A 20,881-nucleotide genomic window follows, 5' to 3' on the forward strand; every position below is an offset into this window, starting at 1 on the left:
AATCACCACGACCTTAGGATAGGCAAGGATTTTTCAGGGTACAAAAGGCATAAATCATAAAAGAAAGAAAATACATTGGACTTTATATAAATTTCTGAAACTCTGCCCATCACAAAAATGAAAAGGCAAGTTACACATATTCACCAAACAGAACACAGCCACAAGGTCCATCTAGAGGAGAACAAATTAAAAGTTTGTGTTATATTCACCCAACAGAATATTCCACAGTAATGAAAATGAATAAACCACAACTACATGTAACATCATGAAAATAATTCAAATACAATGATGAGTGAAAGAAACAGACACTAAAAAGTTCATACTACATAATTCCATTCCCAGAAAGTTCAAAATCAAGTAAAACGAATCAACAGGCCCAAAAGTCAGACTAGCGGCCACTTCTTCATTGTATTAGTGATTGAGATGGGGCACGAGTGAGAATTTTGGGGGCTGGCAATATCCGCTATTTTGATCTGGGGTGGTATTACACAAGTGTGTTCACTTTGAAAACATCCATCATGCTGTACACTTACAATTTGTGTCCTTTTCAGTATTAATATATTTCCAAGGAAACGTTTTCCAGAAAACAGCAAGAATACAGAGGATCTGAACGAGACAACTAACAAACTCATCATAACGGAAACATATAAAATACTCTACCCAACAATTGCAGAAAACACATTTCAAGCATGTACAGAATACTTTTTAAAATTGACCATATCCTCAGCCAAGGATCCACGAATACAGTCAGCAGGGTCTAATTCCAACCTGGCACCTCCTTGTGTATGGCCTGCAAGCTAAGAATGCTTTTTACTTTGTAAATAGTTGGAAAATAATTAAAAGAGTATTTTGCGATGTGAAAATTATGAGATTTAAATTTCAGTTCATAAATAAAGTTTTAATGGAACATGGCCAGAGTTATCCACTTACACATTTTCATTTTTTTTTTTTTTTGGAGACAGAGTGTCACTCTGTTGCCCAGGCTAGAGTGCAGTGGCTCAATCTTGGCTCACAGCAACTTCCACCTCTCGGGTTCAAGTGATTCTGGTGCCTCAGCCTCCCAAGTAGCTGAGACTATAGGCCTGTGCCACCAAGCCCAGCTAATTTTTTTTGTACTTTTAGTAGAGATGCGGTTTCACTATGTTGGCCAGACTGGTCTCGATTTCCTGGCCTCAAGTGATCCATGCACCTCTGCCTCCCAAAGTGCTGGGATAATAGGCATGAGCCTCTGTGCCTGGCCCACTTACACATTTTCTATGGCTACTTTTGCACAATAATGGCAGAGTTACTTAGTTGTGACAGACTCAAGGCCTAAAATATTTACTATCTGGCCCTTTACAAAAAATGTTTGTTGGCTTCTGTTCTAGGTCATAAAGCAAATCTCAATAAATTTCAAGGGGTGGGAATTTTACAATCCATATTCTGTGCCCAAAAAGCTATCGACAACAAACAACAAAAGGATAATTGGCACAAACCTCTACGTTTAGAAATTAAGAAATACACTTCTGAATAACTCATGGGTCAACAAAATACTGAAATGGAAATTTAGCAATATGTCAAGCTAACTGATAAAATAAGACTAGCAGATATTATAACTTATACCTTATAGCAGTATTTACAGGGACCGTGTAGAATCAAATGCTCATATTACAAAGAAATAAAGACTGCAACACAATGAGATAGGCACCCATCTCAAGAAGTACTGAAAAACCAAAAGAATCAAACAAATCCATGTCCTTTGCAGCAACATGGATGCAGCTGCAGGCCATTATCCCAAGCAAATTAACATAGAAACCGAAAACCAAATACCGCATGTTCTCACTTATAAGCGGGAGCTAAACACTGAGTACTCATGTACATAAAGTTAACAACAAAAATTGTATAAAAAGATGGCAACAATAGAAACTGGGAACTAGTAGAAGGGGGAGGGAGGGGAGCAAGGGTCGAAAAATTAACTATTGGGTACTAAGCTCAGTACCTGGGTGATAGGACCACTCATACTCCAAACCTCAGCATCATGCAATATACCCAGGTAACAAACCTGCACATGTACTCCTGGAATCTAAAATAAAAGTTGAAAAAAAAAAAAAAACTTGGTTCTTTGAAAAACATCTAATACAATTGACATTTCTTTGGCAAGGTGAATCAAGAAAAAAAAAGCACAAATAAATAATATTAGAAAGAAAAAGGAATCCAACTATAGATACTTAGAAAATATACGTAGCTTTATGCTATAAATTTGAAAATTTAGATGAAATGGCCAAATGCGAAGAAAAATAAAATTTAGCAAACACAGACACAAGACGATATATAAAAGCTATAATTCTATGAGCTTTAAAGTAGATGAAACATAGTAGAAAAAAACATTTTAACAAGGAAAAGCCAGCTCAGATGCCTTCACTGGCAAATTCTATAAAATCTTCAAAGAACAAATAACTATTATTTTGGAGAAACTTCCATAGTATAGGAAAAGAGAAAACAAACTCATTTTATTAGGCTAGTACAATCTTAATACCAAAATGAGGGGCCAATCTCACTCATGAACATGCATACAAAAACCCTAACAAAATATTAGCAAGCTAATTCCATAATGGGCAAAAATAACAATATCATGACCAAGTCGGGTATATCCCAAGAACACAATTTTCAGTAAAATCAGTCTGTATACAACCACATTAATAGACTGAATGACAAAAGTTGGGTAATCATCTCAAAAGACATTTAAACAAGTGGTTCATAAAATTCAAAATCCAGTTAAGGAAAAAAATTCTTAGCAATCCTGAAATAGAAGGGAACTTCCTTAATCTGTTAAAGAATATCTACAGTATTCCAGAGCAACTACTAAATAGTGAAACATTGAGAACCTGATGTGGGAGACTGTGAAGGAGAAATGAAATATCCCCCTACATCACATCTACCAACATTTGCACTGGAGATCCTTGCCAATACAGTAATGCAAGACACAAATATTAGGATTACAAACTAGAAAGGAAGAAGTAAAACTGTCGTTTTTTTAGATGATATACTGTACTCACAGAATCTCCAAAATAATCTATGGCATATGGTCAGAATTAGTAAGAGGGTTTATCAAAGTCAACGGATACAGAATAAATTCACCAAAAATCCAAATGCATTTCTGTCCACCAGCAACAAATGGTTAGAAAAGGAAATATTATTTACGAAAGCATAAAAATATAAAATGATCTAACAAGGAAAGTATAAAGAAAGTTACAAAACTTTATTCAGAGATGTTAGTATAAATAAATGAAATGATAGATTTGTTGTTGGACTAGAATACTCAATATTGCTGTGACTTTCCTTCCTAGATTGACCTATTGATTTAATGCATTGCATGTATGTATCTTGACAAGCTGACTTTGAGACATTTATAGAAATGAAATTGACTAAAAAAGCCAAAGAAGAACTGGGTAGGGACTTGCCTTACCTCATAGCAAGATATATCCCAACCTGTGACAGTATGAGTAAGGTACATGGGACCAGTGGAGTTACAGGACGGCCTACCCACACAGCCTCCTGCTTGTTTGATGACTGCTGAAAACTCATTCACCAAGCTAACTAGGATATATTCCCCCATAAGTTGGGGATACTGACCCATAAGATATGTTATGTCCTTTTTTCCTATCCCTATGATGATAGTCTCTGACTTTAGTTTTTAGTACTTAAGGAGTACTTTAGTACTTAAGTACTTCCTAGAAGAAGACAGTATTCTCAGTGGGAAGTGGAAACTGATGGTCAGGTATTTTAGGCTCTGCAGACCACTGGACACTGAGGCAGTAAAGGAGGCTCCAGTACAGACAGGGTGAGGGTCCTGCCAGGGAAAACAGTGCTGCTGCTGCACAAAGTGGATGGGGAAGGGCTCTCATGGAGCACTCACTCCTGATCCCATGCTCAATGGTAAATTTAACGGAAGACGACATCAAGTATTAGTCCTAAACAGAACCTTATCTCGGTATTTCATCCTGCTGAGCGTGTGTATTTCACAACACCTGAAGTTTCTGAGTGACTCCTAAGTGCCCTCTCCTAGCATGATGACCAAAGCCTGGGGATTAACAAGATTTTCCACGACTGCAGACAAACTGAATTTCCTTACCACCTGCAGATTAGGAGCTGCATGTGGAGCCCCTATCATGTGTTCCTTGACTAAACAAGTACAGTGCTCAGGGGAGGCACACACCCAGAAGGTGCAGCCCAAATTAATTTCTCTTTCTCAGGTTTGGGTCCAGATGAAGACACTTCATATCCAGGGACTCTTCCTGGCAAGATACTGTGAAAGCAAAGAAAGCCTTTTGCAGCAAAGTGATGACACTGAAGTCCATGTTGCAACACTAGCCAGCATGCCAGCACAAGGACATGCCCAGTTGTTGGAGCAAGGACAAAAAAGAATCCTTGGGACACAGAAAATGATCTGAAAATACCCATTTGATTTGTGGGGATTAATCTTTCAAGGACGCAATACAGACATCTTGATTGTTCAAAGCAGGGCAATGAACAACCGAACTCTGTTCCGATTCCTCACAGATAACCTCCAGCCTCCAGGACTGGAATACTGCCGAGAGGGAGGCCACATTGAAAACGACAAATGAAGAATGCGCGTGGCTTAACTTACCCAGTTTGGTCAGTTACTCATTCTGCTAAAAAACTGCAGGTATTGTGTTCATAACAATGATATGACTGATTTCTGTGTCCAGATTTTTGGCACTGCCTTTATCATGGAAGAGGTGGGTAACTTAATACGAAGGTCTAGAATTCAAATTTCTCCTAGACTTCACACATATACCTATAATGTGAACACAGGATGTGTACACAGAATATAAAAAGCATTTGCATACAGGTGTGAAAACTGATACCTCTCTACTCTTAAAGAGATTCAGTCTACTGGGATTCAGGATGCTGGACTTGGTACCAGAATCAAGTACTCTTGGATAAATTATTTACACTCATATCAACTACACACATGTATGGAGCACAAGGGCAGTGTTGTCTGCCCTATGGGCCTCACAGAGTGACTAAAAGGTTCAAATGCCCAAAAGTGTGTTGCAATAGTACTGAGAAGCAAGGTAAACAACAACAACAACAACAACAACAACAAAAATACAATTTTGAGATACATGTAAAAACCTTAAGAGAAATGTAAGGTTTATTTCTGAAAAACAGAATTTTTATTTCCCTACATTCCTATCTCTGTATTATATAAATAAGTTCTCTAAAATACCAGAAGATATAGCTTTTGGGAAAAATGAATACTCAGAAGACTCTAAAACTTTGTCTGAAAATTCTAAAGACTACAGTGAATCTTTCTGGGTCAAAAGGGGCAGAGATTTCACATGTCATCTGTTTAACAGTTATTCATTTGCATCATTTGATCAAAGTTCTGTTAAGGGCTGTGGGGGAATACAGACATGAAAAAATTGAGACTCTGAACTGTAAGTAGTTTGCAGGAGAGGTAAAACTATGTATTCAAAAAGGCAAAAGAGAAAAAAAGCTTTAGGGTGGACACAGATAAAATATTCTGAAGCTACAGAGAATTCTTTTCTAGCTGAGAGAAGCCATAGAAGGCTTCATGTAGGAGGTGGTCATGACCATGGGTGTTGGCAGAGATTCATGGTGAGAAGAGTGGAGCACTCCGGACAAATGTTAAAATAGGAATGAAAGCATGAAGTGGGTCTGGCTGTCTTTTCTAGGGCAGGGTTCCCCAAAGGGCATTTCAAGAGATTCTAATTTAGCTGAGTGCTAGCTGGTTTATATGAATGCTGTGCCTACAGTTAATGATTAAAGTATTACAGATAAATAAACAGAAAGACTGTGGACAGAACATGGCAAAGGGCTGCACAGCGCTCCTGAGGGATTCCTGAGAGCAAAGTGAAGTCAGAGGTAGGGCCACAAAAGGAAGTGAGGCAGGTGTAGAGGCCTAGACTGGATCTGAGAAGAATGGAAAGCTCTGGAATAGGTATTTACGGAAATGCATGGAGATAAGAGAAAAGGCTGAAGAACAGGTGTGGGAAGCCAGATGATATGGGACTTGATGAAATGCCCTGCAGAAATTATCAGCTTGCTCTAAAGATTCTGCACAGCTATACTTGCCCACCCCTGCTCATCTACCCACTTCATGTCCTGGTCATCCAAATGAAAGCAATACAGAGCACCAGGTAAGTTTCCGATCTTTTACTTAATGGAAAGGCTGAACTGAAGGCACCCTCACTGTGTGTCAGTAGGAGATAAGATCTGGTGGGTGATGAGAATTGGAAAGGCTGCAGATCTGTTGGGTGTTCCTCACAAATTAGGTGGCCAGAAACCAAAACGGTAAAGTCAGGTAGGAAAGAGTACATGTTTTTATACCTGGAGAGAAATACCAGTGCCCATCACAGAACGATGGAAAGAAAGGGTCTGTGAAGTCAATAGTAATTGCAATCATGATCACAATCTCTAAAACAGATCAATGTAACTGGTAGGGAATATTGCAACAGTGAATTAGAAAATAATTTTAGGTGAAGAAGCAAACAAGAAAAGAAACTGTGAAAGTTTCTACACACATGCGAGAATGGGCAAGTGGAGGGTTGCCACTGGGCTGAGCAGACCAGAGCTGCTTTCCATGTAAGCACCTGGCCAAGGACGGTCATCCTGAGAAGCTTGGCCCCAGCTGCGCCAAAGGTAAAATTTCCTCATCACTAAGGCATCAGGATCGTCCATCAAGGCTCAACCTGTACGAGACCTGTGGAACCTCATACTACAGGGCAGGTCTTCTCTTGGTGATCTGCCAATAACAAAGCACTGACCTCACGCGTCAGGGAAACCATGTGCAATACCCTAAATCCTGCATACAGACTTAGGAAAACAGAATTTCTTGGGGGGTATTTCATTAGAACTACAAACAATATGTTTTTCCCACATTTCTAACCAGATCCTGTAAGTAAATCTCAGACAATCAAGAAGTTCTAATGAATAATGAGAGAATAAAGTGCCAGACTGGAAATAATGAAGGATAAAAATGAGAGGCTAAAAGGGGGGAAAAAGTAGTTTCTGGATATTCAGAGAGCTATGTGGACTTTGAGCTAGTCTTGTGCTCCAGTGATGCTGGTGCACAAACACACGGGTAAGGATGCCGTCAGGGGTGTCCTGCATAAAGGTCAGAACAGACAACCTAAAATGCTCTCTTCACATCTGAGATTTAGGATTCAATTCCCCCTCTGGGAAATTCACAATTCCACAGGGATTATGAATTGAGAGGATGTGTTTGTACTTGTGCATTTATGCCTGAGATGTCAAAGTGGGTAACAGATAAATCTGCTAAGATATTGTACCAAAAGACAATAATTTTCCCATTAGGAAATACAATAGTAGTCACATTATTTACCAGAAACACCAAGGAGTCCATGCACTGAACATTTTATAAACATTTTATGAAAAGTAAACTGTGTTCAATCCTAAATGTCTTCTTGTGTGTTCTATGGTTCAGGGTGGGATGTGTGAAGGGGAAGGCCACGCACCATCCTCCAGAACACATAACTCCATGTAGCACCAGCAAAGCAGCACTCTCTAAGGAGAGGCTGCTCAGGAAATGGTTCACTGGGCTTGGGCTAGATTCTTGAAGGTGGGAAAAGACAGATTTATATTCTATTTTGCAGAGCCTGAGCCAGACACAGAAAGGGATTTCCAAATAGTGAGAAAGTCAATATGGGAACAGTATGGCATCTCCATGAATATATTTTACAGATGGTTCATCACTTATTTGGGCCTATAAGTGACTCTCTTTTGATGCCTTTAGAGTCAATGATTCTTAGTGATTAGAGACGAAAATAATATACATAATAGATATTTTTGGATTACAAGATTAAGACAAAATAACAAAAGAATCATAGACAAGGGGTTTAAAAGTCCAGGAACATTTCATTTTTGATGATGAGCTCAATGACTATGACCCCTAATTACTGGACCAGGTTCTGATCTCAGTGCTCAATGTACAGTATGTAATTCTCACAACAACCCCATGAGGCCAGCACTTTATGCCTACTTCATGGAGCAAGAGATGAAGGCTAGAGGGGCTAACTAATTTGCTATAGCTTAAGCTTGTGCAACCCATGGCCTATGGGCCACATGTGGCCCTGGATGACTTTGAATGTGGCCCAACACAAATTCATAACTTTCTTAAAACATTACGAGATTTTTGTTGTTTGCAATTTTTTAAGGTCATCAACTATTATTAGTGTTAGTGTATTTTATGTGTGGCCCAAGATAATTCTTTTACCAATGTGGCCCTTGGAAGGCAAAAGATTGGACACCCCTGCTCTAGTTCATCAAGTCCAGGATTTGGGCCAACTCCTCACTGTGGCCTTGCAGGTTCTGCTATGTAATGTCCCCTGTACCCCTGATGATTTTCCCTGCTCTGATGTTAGCTCCATCTGATATTAATATAGTTATTCCAGCTTTCTTTGATTAGTGGTAGCATGGTATATCTTTCTCCATTCCTTTACTTTTAAACTGTATCTTCATATTTAAAGTGGGTCTCTTGTAGACAACATAAATAGTTGGGTCTTGGCTTCTTTGGCACCCACTCTGACAGTCTCTTTTAATTGATATATTTAAGACCACTGACATGTATTTTATTCATTGTCCTTATTCTTTGTTTTTTTTTTTTTTTTTTTTTGGTCTTCCACTCATTTGCTGCCTTGTCTAGTTTTAAGTGAGAATTGTGTATGAGTCAATTTTTCCCCTGTCTCAGCATATTATATAAAAAATGTTTTATTGGTGGTTGCCCTGAGTTTGAAAATACATTTATAACTAACCCAAATCCACTTTCAAATAACACTATACTGCTTCACAGGTAGTGGAAGTTCCTTATAAGAGAGTATTCCCAATTCCTCCCTCCTATCCTTATAATATTGCTATCATTTATTACTTATCCATATGCTATAAGCATGAAATACTTGCTGCTATTATTATCTGGAACATAATTTTATCTGTTAGATCAATTAAGAATAAGAAAAGGGCTGAGTTAACAGCCTGGTTAACAGACTGACAGTGTGTCCCCCAAAAAGAATAAAAAAACAGATTTCATTTTACCTGTAGTTCTTCCTTCTCTAAAGCTTCTCCCTTCTTTAGGTGGGTCCATCTTTATGACTTACATAATTTTCTTTCTTTCTTTCTTTCTTTTTTTTTTTACGACGAAGGAAAGGCAAGGCAGGTCTACTAATCACATATTCCCTCAACTTTTGTCTGACAAGGTCTTTCTCCTTCACTTTTGAAGAATAATTTCTCTGGATACATAATTCTAGGTTAGTGTTTTGTTTTTTTTTCTTCAACACTTTAAACATATTATGCCACTCTCTTCCTGATTGCTCGCTTTCTGAAGAGAAGCCCTATTTATTACCCTTGCTCCTCTGTAGCCACTGGTGCCAGCATAGGAGCCCTCTGGCTCCTTTCAAGATTTTCTCTTTGTTTTTGGTTTTCTGTGCTTTGTATGTGCCTAGGTGTAGACACTTTGATATTTATTCTGCTTAGTGTTCCTGGTGCTTCCTGGATCTGTCATTAATTTTGAAAAATTCTCAGCCATGACAATTTCCAAAATTTCTTCTCCTTTCTCTTCCTTGTATTCTCATTACATGTCGTTACATCTTCTATGATTGTCACACAGGTCTCGGAAGTTCTGTTCAGATGTTTTTCAACCTTTTCTCCCCTCTGCATTCCAGTTTCCCAGTTTCTACTGACACATCCTCAGGCTCACAATTCCTCTCCTTGGCCATGCCCAGTTTACTCATGAGCCCATCAAGCATTCTTTGTTTCTGTCACAGGGTTGTTGGTTTGTAGCATTTCATTTTAATTACTTCTTGGAGTGCCTATCTCTCTACTTACATTAGCCATCTCTTCTTGTATGCTGTCCACTTTTTCCATTAGTATCCTTAGCATATTAATCATAGTTATTTTAAATTGTCAACCTGATTAGTCTAAAATCTCTGCCATGTTTGAGTCTGGTTTTGATGCCTGCTCTGTCTCTTAGAATTGTTTATTTTGTCTTTTAGTATGCCTTGTATTTTTTGTTGAAAGCTGGATATGATGTATTGGGTAAAATGAACTGAAGTAATCAGGCCTCAAATGTGGGGTTTTATGGTTAATTGGCTAACAGGCCGTGCTTCTTGTTTTCTATAGCTGTACATGTCAGAGGTTAAAATTTCTTTGGATGACCTTGCTTTCACCTCCCATGTTATTTCTAGGCTTTTTTTACATAACTTTTCTTGAATAAGATCTAGGATGTGCAGTTCTTTCAGCTGTACTCCCTGTTACTATACAAAAGCCCTCCTGACATAGTAGTTGGGTATGGAAAAGAGGAAGCATTCTATAGTCCTAGCATTACGTCTCAGTCTTGCAGTGAGCCTGTGCCCCTGGACTGTGACCTTCAAAAGTGCTTCTCAGTTTTGTTTTCTTGTCTCCTTCCAATCCCAACTTAGATGAGATAGGAAGACTAAAGGGAGTTCGTGTTAAGTGTTTCCCTTCCCCCAGGCCAGACAGGCTGTGTTAAAATAGTTTCTCTTGGCTGGGAACAGTGGCTCATGTCTGTAATCTCAGTACTTTTGGGAGGCCAAGGTGAGTGGATCACTTGAGTTCAGGAGTTTGAGACCAGCCTGGGCAACATGGTGAAATCCCGTTTCTCCAAAAAAATACAAAACTTGGCTGGGTATGGTGGCATATGCCTTTAGTCCCAGCTACTCCGGAGGCTGAGGTGTGAGGATTGCTTGAGCCCTGGAGGCGGAGGTTGCAGTGAGCTGAGATTGTGCCACTGCACTCTATCCTGGGTGGCAGCCAGACTCGGTCTCAAAAAAAAAAAAAAAAAAGTTTCTCTTGAGGGCAGACTTTGTTAAGAAGAACAACATACTTTGGGTATACAGTCATCCCTAGGTATATGAGGGGGACCGGTTCCAGAACCAATGCCCCACCCCTGTGCATGCCAAAATCCAAGCATACTTAATTCCTGCAATTGGCCCACAAATACCAAAAGTCAGCCCTCCATTTACATGGGTTTCGTTTCCCACAAATACTGTATATTTTCCATCTGAGTTTGGTTGAGAAAAAATCCATGTGTAAGAGGACCCACAGAGTTCAAACCCACGTTGCTGAAAGGTCAACTGTATTTCCAAATGGCTGCTTTCTCCCTTTTTCTGCCAAAGAGGGGATTTTCCTCCAGTTTTTACTGTGAGAACCTGGTAAGTATCCTAGAGGTAAAACTCACAAAAGTGTGAGGGATTACAAGCCAGCCCCACTTGACTCTATTTAACTCTCAGATTTGTCCACACTAAGCCTCCTGCAATGGGTGAATTATAATTTAAGTATTCCTATTGTGGTATTGGTTTCCCAGAGGTTTCTGCTACTGGGCTTCTGTTCTGATAAGCTGTGATTCTCTATATCTGCCTGATACAGTCTCTCTTGTCTCAACTGCTCCTGCTCAAGGCTGCTTCTAAACATCTACCCTTTGGTCAACCGGTCACCAGCCAGTCACTACTATGCCTGGAAACAAACATGCCCAAACCACTAAAACTTACCTTCACTGTGAGGATGGCAGTGATGACTACCAAGCTTCCTCCATGCTGACTGGAAACCAGACATCTCCCTATCTGAATTAAAGCAGCCTTCTTCCTGCCCATTCTATCACTCTGCTTTACTTTCTTTGAAACACCCATTCCTATAAAAGAGTCTCGGCTCAACCATTTATTTACTTATTTAGTGGCCATCTCCCTTACTAAAATTTAGATTCCAGGAGAGTGGGACCCCCAACCCTTGACACAGTATCTGGCATGAAGCAGCCTCAACGGATAGATGTTGCTTGCTTGACTAAATGAAGCACTCCTGTTCCCAAGGGACTGATTGCTGGGCATTAACCAAATCTGTTGCCCCTTTCGACATTTCTAGAATAAGGCCTCTCGTGACCATCTGTCTTTTGCTTCATGGAGATGCATGAAAGGCCAGGGGAAGGGTGAAGGGAGTGGCCTTGGGGTCCTGAGTAACCTTCTTCCACTTCCACATTTCTGTTTGGTGGGTTTGAGAAAAATGTTCCACAATTAAAACACAAAGATCTAAAAACTGCAAAGATTGGGCAAAACTATTTTGATATCATTATCTACAGCACAGAGGAAGCAGTCGGGCCTGTGAGAATTCAAATGGGAGCAAAGAAGGATGAGACTGTTAGTTCTACTAGCGATGACTAATAATGAGCTTTCCCTCTAAGATAGTACTGGTAGAAAACACAGGCATTTCAGTTCCAAAGAGGAAAATCAAGGACCTACTCATAGTCTAAGAGTAGGTACAAATAAGAAATAATAAGAATAACCCTTTCTTCCATCTATCTTTAGTAACACCACACTTCAAAGAGTTTATTTAAAAAATATTCTGCATAAAAAAATAAGTGTACTTCCTCTTATGGCTTATACTAAAAGCAGTCCAGTAACTGGCGAGGTGGAGTTGTAATGAAAGTAATAATGAAAAAAAAAAAAAAAAAAAAGGAAAAAACCCAACAACAACAAACTAATACGTTTCAAGTGTTGCACAGAAACTACTACTGTAAAGATAAATTCTCTGATTCTGGGGCAATGAGTGCTCTTTCCTTTTCACAGAAAAGTTCTATGTGTTCCAGACACCCATCCTCCTTGCTGGGCTGAGTGGCTGACACTGTGTGCACCTGTGTGCAGGAACCTAGGCAGTTGAATGCTGAGGGGTCTGGGGAGCCTGCTGTCTCTTGAGTCAAAAGGCCCTTCCTACTGAGTAGCTCAGAGGCAGAGAATGAGAGCTGCCTTGCTTTCTTACACTACCATTTGCCATTTGGTATGCATTTACACAGGCTGGCTCTCTGGCTGGCCAAAGGAGAGAAGATAAAGCAAATAAGAAGAAGATGTATATGCAAAGACCAACTTAAAAAAGGGGAAATAACGTCAACTTCTGAGGAAAATCAGTTGAGAAGAAATTCTCAAAAGCCAAATTGTTGTGAAAGATAAAACAGCGGCTAAGAGCTAATAATAGTCGGCTATAGATTTTCTTCCATCTGTATCAAGGCTTATTGTATAAATAAACGTTCTTTAGTATTCTTCAGCAACTGTTCGTGGGTGACTCAGTCTTTCAAAAACTGGACAAAAGGAATAATACAAATCCCTTGTATCTAGGGAATTCCTCTAATTAGAAGTGGCAATGAATTAGAGAAGAAATTTGATTTTAATTTAACATCTGCAAATGACAGATGCCTTTTCACATAGTTCTCAATGTCATTCCTTTACTAAAAATAATGCTAATAACAATAATAATAAATTATCCAAACAGAACATAACATAGTAATCCATTTAATAACCTATTTTAGTACATTCTGGTTGTTTGGTATTTTCAATGATCTTTTCTAAATAAATAATTCTTTGTGTATTCAAAGGTTAACAATTTATTTTCCCTGAGAAGTTCCCAGAGCATTTTAAAGGGCATGATTTAATCTTAAACAGGTTAGTTGGCTGTGATTGGGATAAATATTTAAGAAAACCTGCACATATAAAATGAAAAGAAAGAAATTTACATAACCATGTTGCAAAGTCAAACACTCTCCCTATACCATGAGGTCACACTAGTAAGCTTAAAAGACTTCCTTTCAAACTCAGTGCCAATCCTAGGCTCCTCTCAGCCTCTCATGTGCAAATGCTCTTGTAAATTCTGGCACATCAGCCTTTTCCCAGCATTTCTGGGCACCTGCTCCAGGTACAGGTCCTGGGCTAGATGTCACCCTGAAGAGGGATGCACGAACACACACGAACACACGAACGAACACACACACACACACACCCCCACACCCACACCCACACCCACACACTCTCACTCACTCACAACAGCTGCTGAACCTTCAAGAGAGCCAGCGACTACTTCCATGAAGCTCTGGGGATAGTCAGGATTACTTAAGGAAAGGTACGGGCAGCTAGGAACAAAAGGATCCAAAAAAAAAAAAAAAAAAAAAAAAAAGGTATTTAGAATCCCTTTAAGGACTACAGAGAAGCCTTGATTCTCAACCAGCACTTCACAGCTGAGGAAGCTAAGGTTCAAAGAAATGGAAAGATCTGCCCAAGACACCTACCATCTTGCGGTAGGCTTAGAACCATAACTCTGGGGTCCCATTTCCTGTCTTACTACTTTCCCTCCTATGCTTTTCAGAAATCATTGCATCACTATCATTTTTTTCTCCATGCCCATGTGTACCAGGGCTGAGTAAGCAGAATTCAGAGGACTTTAGCATGTTTTCCATTTACAAAAGGGACATTCTGGTTGAGGTGAAGAGGAGGACACTTCACCAAAACTTCCTCTTGTCTCAACTGTTCCTGCTCAAGGCTGCTTCTCAACATCTACCCTCTGGTGAACCGGTCACCAGTCAGTCACTACTATGCCTGGAAACAAACATGCCCAAACCACTAAAACCTACCTTCGCAAATTTCTAAAGGCAAACATTTTGAACACCAGTGTTACTTTCCAGATACTGAAAGGGAGGGAAAGCAGCGTGGGTACTCACTGCAGTGTGGAGGCTCTATGAATCACTTTTCTGAAGAACAACTCGGGCATTTTAACAAACCCCTTGAATCACTCACTTTCTACTCTATATGCAAGTCTTTCCTTGACTGCTGACTTAGTAATAAAAGCTGGAAAAAACATAAGTCTAACAATAACACATTTCTTTTCTACGACCAAAGAACGATTGTCTCAATGTTTATGGAGATGGACTTATTTTGAAAGTAATTCAACAATGGAATGATGCTGCTAAGCACACTGATTTTTTTTTTTTTAATGAAAAAAAGAAGTTCAATCCAAAGCTCAAGAAGTGAACAGGCCCTCTCAGATGAGAGGGTTTTATGCGTTCACACAAGCACACCCACACTTCTTCAACATACCATTTCACAAATGCTGTGTATTATTAAGAGGAGGCGGATTCTGCCAGGCACATAATTTGTATATTTAAGGGAGGTGTATGGAATGAAAAAGCGAAATATGTTAAATTTCAAAGGACTTGGAAGCAATGCTGCCTGTAAGCTTGTATTACAAATAGCCCTACATTATTACATACGCTATTAATGAGGCCGAGTGAATGAAAGTACACTTTGAATATGCATGACTCTGTCCAATGAGCAAGACTTTTGTGTACTGATGAGGTTTTTTTTTTTTTCTCTCTCCCAAAAAAGGATTAAAATTATTCTTAGAGAAGCATGGCTGCCCAGAGAACAGTAAAATAAATGTACTTAGACCACAGAGTCATACTATACTCAGATGAAATATACAGGTGCTAGAAGAATGCCTTTGACTCTACCTACAATTTTGGAAACTTATGCATATCCTGTCCTTCAAAAGGAATATTCCTTAACTTCAAGCAGCTGCGTCATTACAATTTCTAAGAAAAAATTAATGATTTTGGTGGAGATCCCTAAAAGTAGGCAAGGTTAAATAAACCTTTTGAGTACAAAGCCTTCCCTTCCACAGTAAGGAACACTAGTTAAAAGGCTGGGGAATGGGTAAATTATTGCACCAAATGGCTGAGAATTAATCTCTGCTGACTAGCTGTAATCTAACGAGGCGTCTGTGTCCCAGGGAGCCCGCAGCATGTCCCTGGCGGTATGTGCAGTGTGTCGAGTCTGCGTGGCACCCTTTGTCCTCGCTCACAGGCGGCCTTTCCCCTCATTGTCCATAATATCCTCATGCATCTGGGACGCGTGGAATGCATTCATACTAACAGACTTACCATTGTTTTCTCTCAGAAGCTTTGTTGAGCAAAGACTGCATCACGGTTACTGATAATTATATTGCTTAATTAATCAAGACAAAAAAAATTTGCAAATCATTGCCTGGTTGCCAAGCAGGGAGATAAAAAATGACAACAATACAAGCTGAAGCAATATAACAAAAGTAACAGCTATCTGATCAGAAATTCTTATATAATGAAGCTATTAATGCTAAATCGGTTAATGTTAACATTGCTCCAGGTGTCTCTACTTAGATGCAAACAAAAAGGCTAACATTATGGATATAAAAGGCCAAATGTTGCCATGGATTCTGTAACCTGATAGAGAGGACAGCCTTTTCATTTGATTAGGGAATGCAATTTAAATACCAGGGACTGAAGCCAAACAAACAGACTTTCCCTCCGCAAGCCTCTTGCATTCACCCTGGGGTCAGTAGTTGGTGAACAAAAGGTCAGCCACACTTGCCCTGGAAATGTCTGGATTAATTTTATTACATTGTAATGGTTTGTACTTTAAATGTAAGGATAATACTAAATTTCCAGTTGGCCATTATTCTCTTCTTCCCTTTAGGCTTTTTGAATTAAAATATTAAGAAAGCGATTTGCTCAATTCATCTTGTTAGAATTTATAGCCAAATTCATAAAATGTGCAAACATTTTATAAGAAAGTTTACAAGGTATGTTAATAATTATATTCATGCATTATCAATGTACTACCTTTTTAAAAAATCACTTTTGACTCTATAAAGTGAATTAAAATGCCTTGTATATTTTTTATTTAAAAATAAAGGTGACATTAAATGACATTTTAGAGGCCCATGTTGAAAATGAGCTAATAAAGCCAATTAATCCATACTAAATATTAAAGAAACACGTTTCCTCTTTTTGCAAGCTACAAGACACTAAATTCACTGGTTCCCTTATATTAAAATTTTCAGTTTAATTCTTTAAACTAGTGTTCTTCATGGACAAATACAAATGTTAGCACTAAGAGACATTTTCATACACAAAACCGAAAACTTTACGCACATGGACATCAGAATAAAAAATGATGCAAATATTTAATATGAAGTGACTTTTGGCATCTGCGTTCCCTGAATAGAAAAGAGGGTTCCCTTTATGTCAGGCTTTGCAACAGCCAGAATGGGACTTTTATGAATTCAGGAGTTGACCCACACTGCATCTACTCTGAGAATAATAAGCATGTTAAACCTGGAATTCATTAAGTATTCTCTCTCCATAGTAGTCATAACAAACAACACAACAACAACAATAATAATAAGAAGAATAATAGCTAACACTTAAGTAGCTTTTACTCTGGACCATGCACTGTTTGAACCATTTTCTATTTATTAGTTCATTTAATCCTCACAACTTTAACCCTTTAGATTAGGTCATAAATCCTAATATGAACAATAAATCTGTTGTCTATTATTTCAAAGCTTTAAAAGAGAGTTTTCAGAAGCGTAACTTTCAGCTCCTTCAGGAGAACAACTTGAAATGAAAATGAAGATTATACTTACTATCAAGCTGAAAAACACAAAGTCATTCCTCTTGAGAGATGGCTTAATATGCTAATGTTTAAGAACTTTAAAAACACCCTTCTATTAGTAATTCTAAAACAAAAACAAGTTGCTATATAAAGCATGGCTAAAATACCACTAAAGGTATGACAAGGATCGAAACTGCAGCCAATTTAGTACACAGCACACAGATCATTGGATTGTTCCAGCTCTTCCCATGATCAATACCAATTGACATGGCTGAACTGATTCTGCAGCAAGGTGCTCCAATTGTTGAAACTCATCACATGGGCCGTGCTCTAGAGGCCCAGCCTCTTCGTGGACATGACTGCAATCCTGCAGGACTGACCCCATTAGCACAGTCAGAGGTTTGGCAAGTGCCTGTACACCAGGCAAGCTTGGATTCCATACCCACGGTTCTCCACAAAATGCTAGATGTGATATGGGGTTCCTTCAACTCTTATTATTAATCAACATACCCAAAATTTCAAGTTACAATTTTTCAAAAGTACAAAATTTAGAAAACTTAAAACATTTACAAAATAATAAATTTGACATTATAATTTCCAAAGAGGTATAGTAATACAATAACAAAATGTTGTGCTCATGATGAAAAATTCTTTGAAAATCCCAATTCATATTTAATTCCTATAAAGCATGCATAATTCAGATACATGTAAGACATTCAACAACAGGATGAGAGTCCCTTTTAACATATTTGTATCATTGATTTTCAATGACAGTGAATCACACGGCAAATGCTGTATGAGTCAGTACAACAATGCAATAAAAACGACGTACCTCAGGTTTCTTCGTTATCGCGATGAAGAACATGTGATTCTTCATTGGGTAAATAATGATTGAAACATCTCCAAAGGCGGTTGGGATAATACCCCTGCGGTAGTCTCTGGAGTGTTCAGACCAGACAATATGGACCTCGTCATTCCCCAAGTGACGAAGCTGCAAAAGCAAATTGGCTCTTTATTAATCAGGGTGATAACAGCAGTTTATGAGGGGTCATGGCTTACAAATTGAATTATAAAACTCAAAGGCCAAAAAAAGTTCACTATCAAAAAAGACTACACCACTGATGTTCTTCTGTGAGGATTTTACAAAGCACAAGTACATAAAAACACAGCCTATCTTCTTAGTGCGTTGGTACTAAGATAAGGCATGCAAGCTTCGCAGGCACATTACAGCTGGATGGGGCTGAGGTCTTTGTAAGAATTTATTTTCCAATGCAGAATTTACTCCTGCATCAGAGTCCTATGCTTTGTATTGCTGAATATGTTTCTAAACAATTAACAGCATGCGTCTTTTATTCCACATTGCAGTTGTGCTTTATGAGACTCTCAATTCAATGGTTACTATGAACATAAGAATATGAACATAAGAGAACATAAGCCATTACAACACAATTGTTATCAAATGTATAAGAAACTAGATTTGTGACAAACCTTTAAGAAAAAGATGTATAAAATTACCTTTGCTTAGGAAATGAATAACTGTTGCTTAAGTCTGATAAGAATACCCCTACCTAGCATTTAAAGAGTGCTTACTGTATAGAAGGCATGTTCACACATATTGTCTCATTTAATCTTCCCATTAACTCTCTGAGGTAGATGACATCATCTTCATCTTATCGTACAAAAAAGAAATGGGCGCTCAGGAAGGTGCAGGCACACCTACCCGAGGTTGCATGAGCAGCAGTGACAGAGCGGGCCCGGGACATGCACTGGGGTTTCCAATTCAGGGTCATTTTCACTGTTTCAAAGCTACCTAAGCCTGCACCCAAAGTTACTTTACTGTCATTGCTTAGCAGTGTAGCCCACTTGTTTTATCATCTTATACACAAAGAGTCTGCAAAGAACAAAAGCAAATCACAGACTCCTGGCCTCTTTGAGGAGGCCTTACTAGAAAGATCTCCAAAACAAGACCTCTTGAGAGTTCTTTCAGGCCCAGGCTTTGTCAGGTGTAAGAACACCCTTAATCAATCTCCTGCACGATGACTGTACCATCTCAAGCTGGAGAAAGCTGCACACGAAATCATTTAAGTGACAAAGAATCAAAGTGTGACTAAAATAAACTAGATTATAAAGATTAAAATGTTGGCCAAAATTGAAGTTCTGAAACCACAAAGGCTGGTAAGGTCCTCTGACATCTTCTGGGAATTTGAGATTCTCGTTCTCTCACATGGAACTGCAGAAGGATGCTCTTCAGCACCACGAACAAGTATTTCTTGCTTCCTTATCTAACAGATGAACATTAAAAATGACTAAATTCAGAAGCAGTTTAATAAAATAGAGATGTGTCAAATCTAACATTTTTAGTTTTATCTTAAAGTATTTTTTAAAAAGATGTTCTGGAATACTATGTATTTAAAACGTGTTAGCATAAATACAATTTTCTTTAGACTATTGGACCACAAAAAGAAAATCTCAGGTGACCCCAACATAGCCTCTTTTCTATTTATAAGGCTACAAAAGGAAGCTCATTTGCTCCAATGCCTGTTTACTCTTCACTCTCATAGTTCTGGGAATGACTGTACGGCCAATTATTTAAAAAGTGACCTGTGCCTATACCATTGTACCTATACTGAGGGGTGCACGATTCAACTGTGTTTGAATGTGGGCTCTGAGACAAATGTAACTGCGGGTGCTGAGCACAAGTCATGATGGTCCAGAACAATTTAATGGTATCTATGACTTTCTAATGGCAAAATTACCCAGTACATCATTTTTTTCCTTCCCCCTTCCCATATAAAGGTAAAAGAATAGCAGGCAAAAGGTGTAGCCAACCCCTTACATAGTTTTAAACAAAATACAACACCGGGCCTCCTAGTAGTGCTGAACAGCTCTTTCTATTTCTCCATTCCTATATTTGCTACAGCTTTTCTTTTCTTTTTAATAAAACATGCAAAGACATTACAATACACTCCTAAAATTCGGTCCTTTTGAAGTAAAAACATGGTAGCCAGCATCATCAAGAACCTAATATAGGTATGTTCTCAGGGAAATATGAATAGTATCTAACTGGAACTGTAAGGGGAATTAAGACCTGCAGAAGGCAATTGTGAGAACTGGGGCTATCCCAGAGTTCACACTTACGGCCCTCACCCTGCAAAGACAGCCAGCTTCAGAGTGGCTCTGGGTCCCTTGGTATAATGCTTGCACAAATTTCTGAATGGAAACTGCGGGTGCTGAGCACAAGTCATGATGGTCCAGAACAATTTAATGGTATCTATGACTTTCTAATGGCTAAATTACTAAACACCCCTCAAACGTGCTGCCACCAACCGATGTGGGTGCTCTAGTATCTGTGACAGCTCCTTTTGATCCACAAGTATTAGCTGCAAAACATTAACTGTGAGGTAATACCATGATTATTGAAATTTTGTAGTTACTTTTCCATTTTAAATTGGGTTACTCAATTACATAACCTAAGTATCTCTTAATTTTACTTGCATCTGTATTCTCAGAACTACTGCAAGGGAGGGTAGTTTCACACTAATAGACCCATCCTCCCAGTGTGGCAATTCTGTCACTAAGGAAAAGCTATTTTTGTGTGGTAATGATATGATATATTCATCATCTCAAAGCTGCTTTCA

General features: G+C 38.7%; 1 protein-coding gene and 1 long non-coding RNA gene across 4 annotated transcripts in view; both read right to left on the minus strand.

The window, feature by feature from the left end:
* Window positions 1-20,881, minus strand: part of RALGAPA2 (Ral GTPase activating protein catalytic subunit alpha 2) — a 321,485-nt gene that overhangs the window by 87,233 nt on the left and 213,371 nt on the right. For all 3 annotated transcript variants that reach the window (XM_050745426.1, XM_050745427.1, XM_050745428.1), the window contains one exon: window positions 18,076-18,234. In XM_050745426.1, coding sequence (XP_050601383.1) covers window positions 18,076-18,234 — 159 coding nt within the window. The remainder of the gene's footprint in view (window positions 1-18,075; window positions 18,235-20,881) is intronic.
* On the minus strand, window positions 8,635-18,065 carry LOC126929219 (uncharacterized). Its single transcript, XR_007717106.1, has 2 exons — window positions 14,447-18,065; window positions 8,635-11,549 (listed from the first exon to the last, which is right to left on the minus strand). It is a non-coding gene; the product is annotated as an uncharacterized LOC126929219 (long non-coding RNA).

The sequence above is a fragment of the Macaca thibetana genome, chromosome 10, assembly GCF_024542745.1.
Source record: "Macaca thibetana thibetana isolate TM-01 chromosome 10, ASM2454274v1, whole genome shotgun sequence".
In the NCBI taxonomy this organism is placed as follows: Eukaryota; Metazoa; Chordata; class Mammalia; order Primates; family Cercopithecidae; genus Macaca; species Macaca thibetana.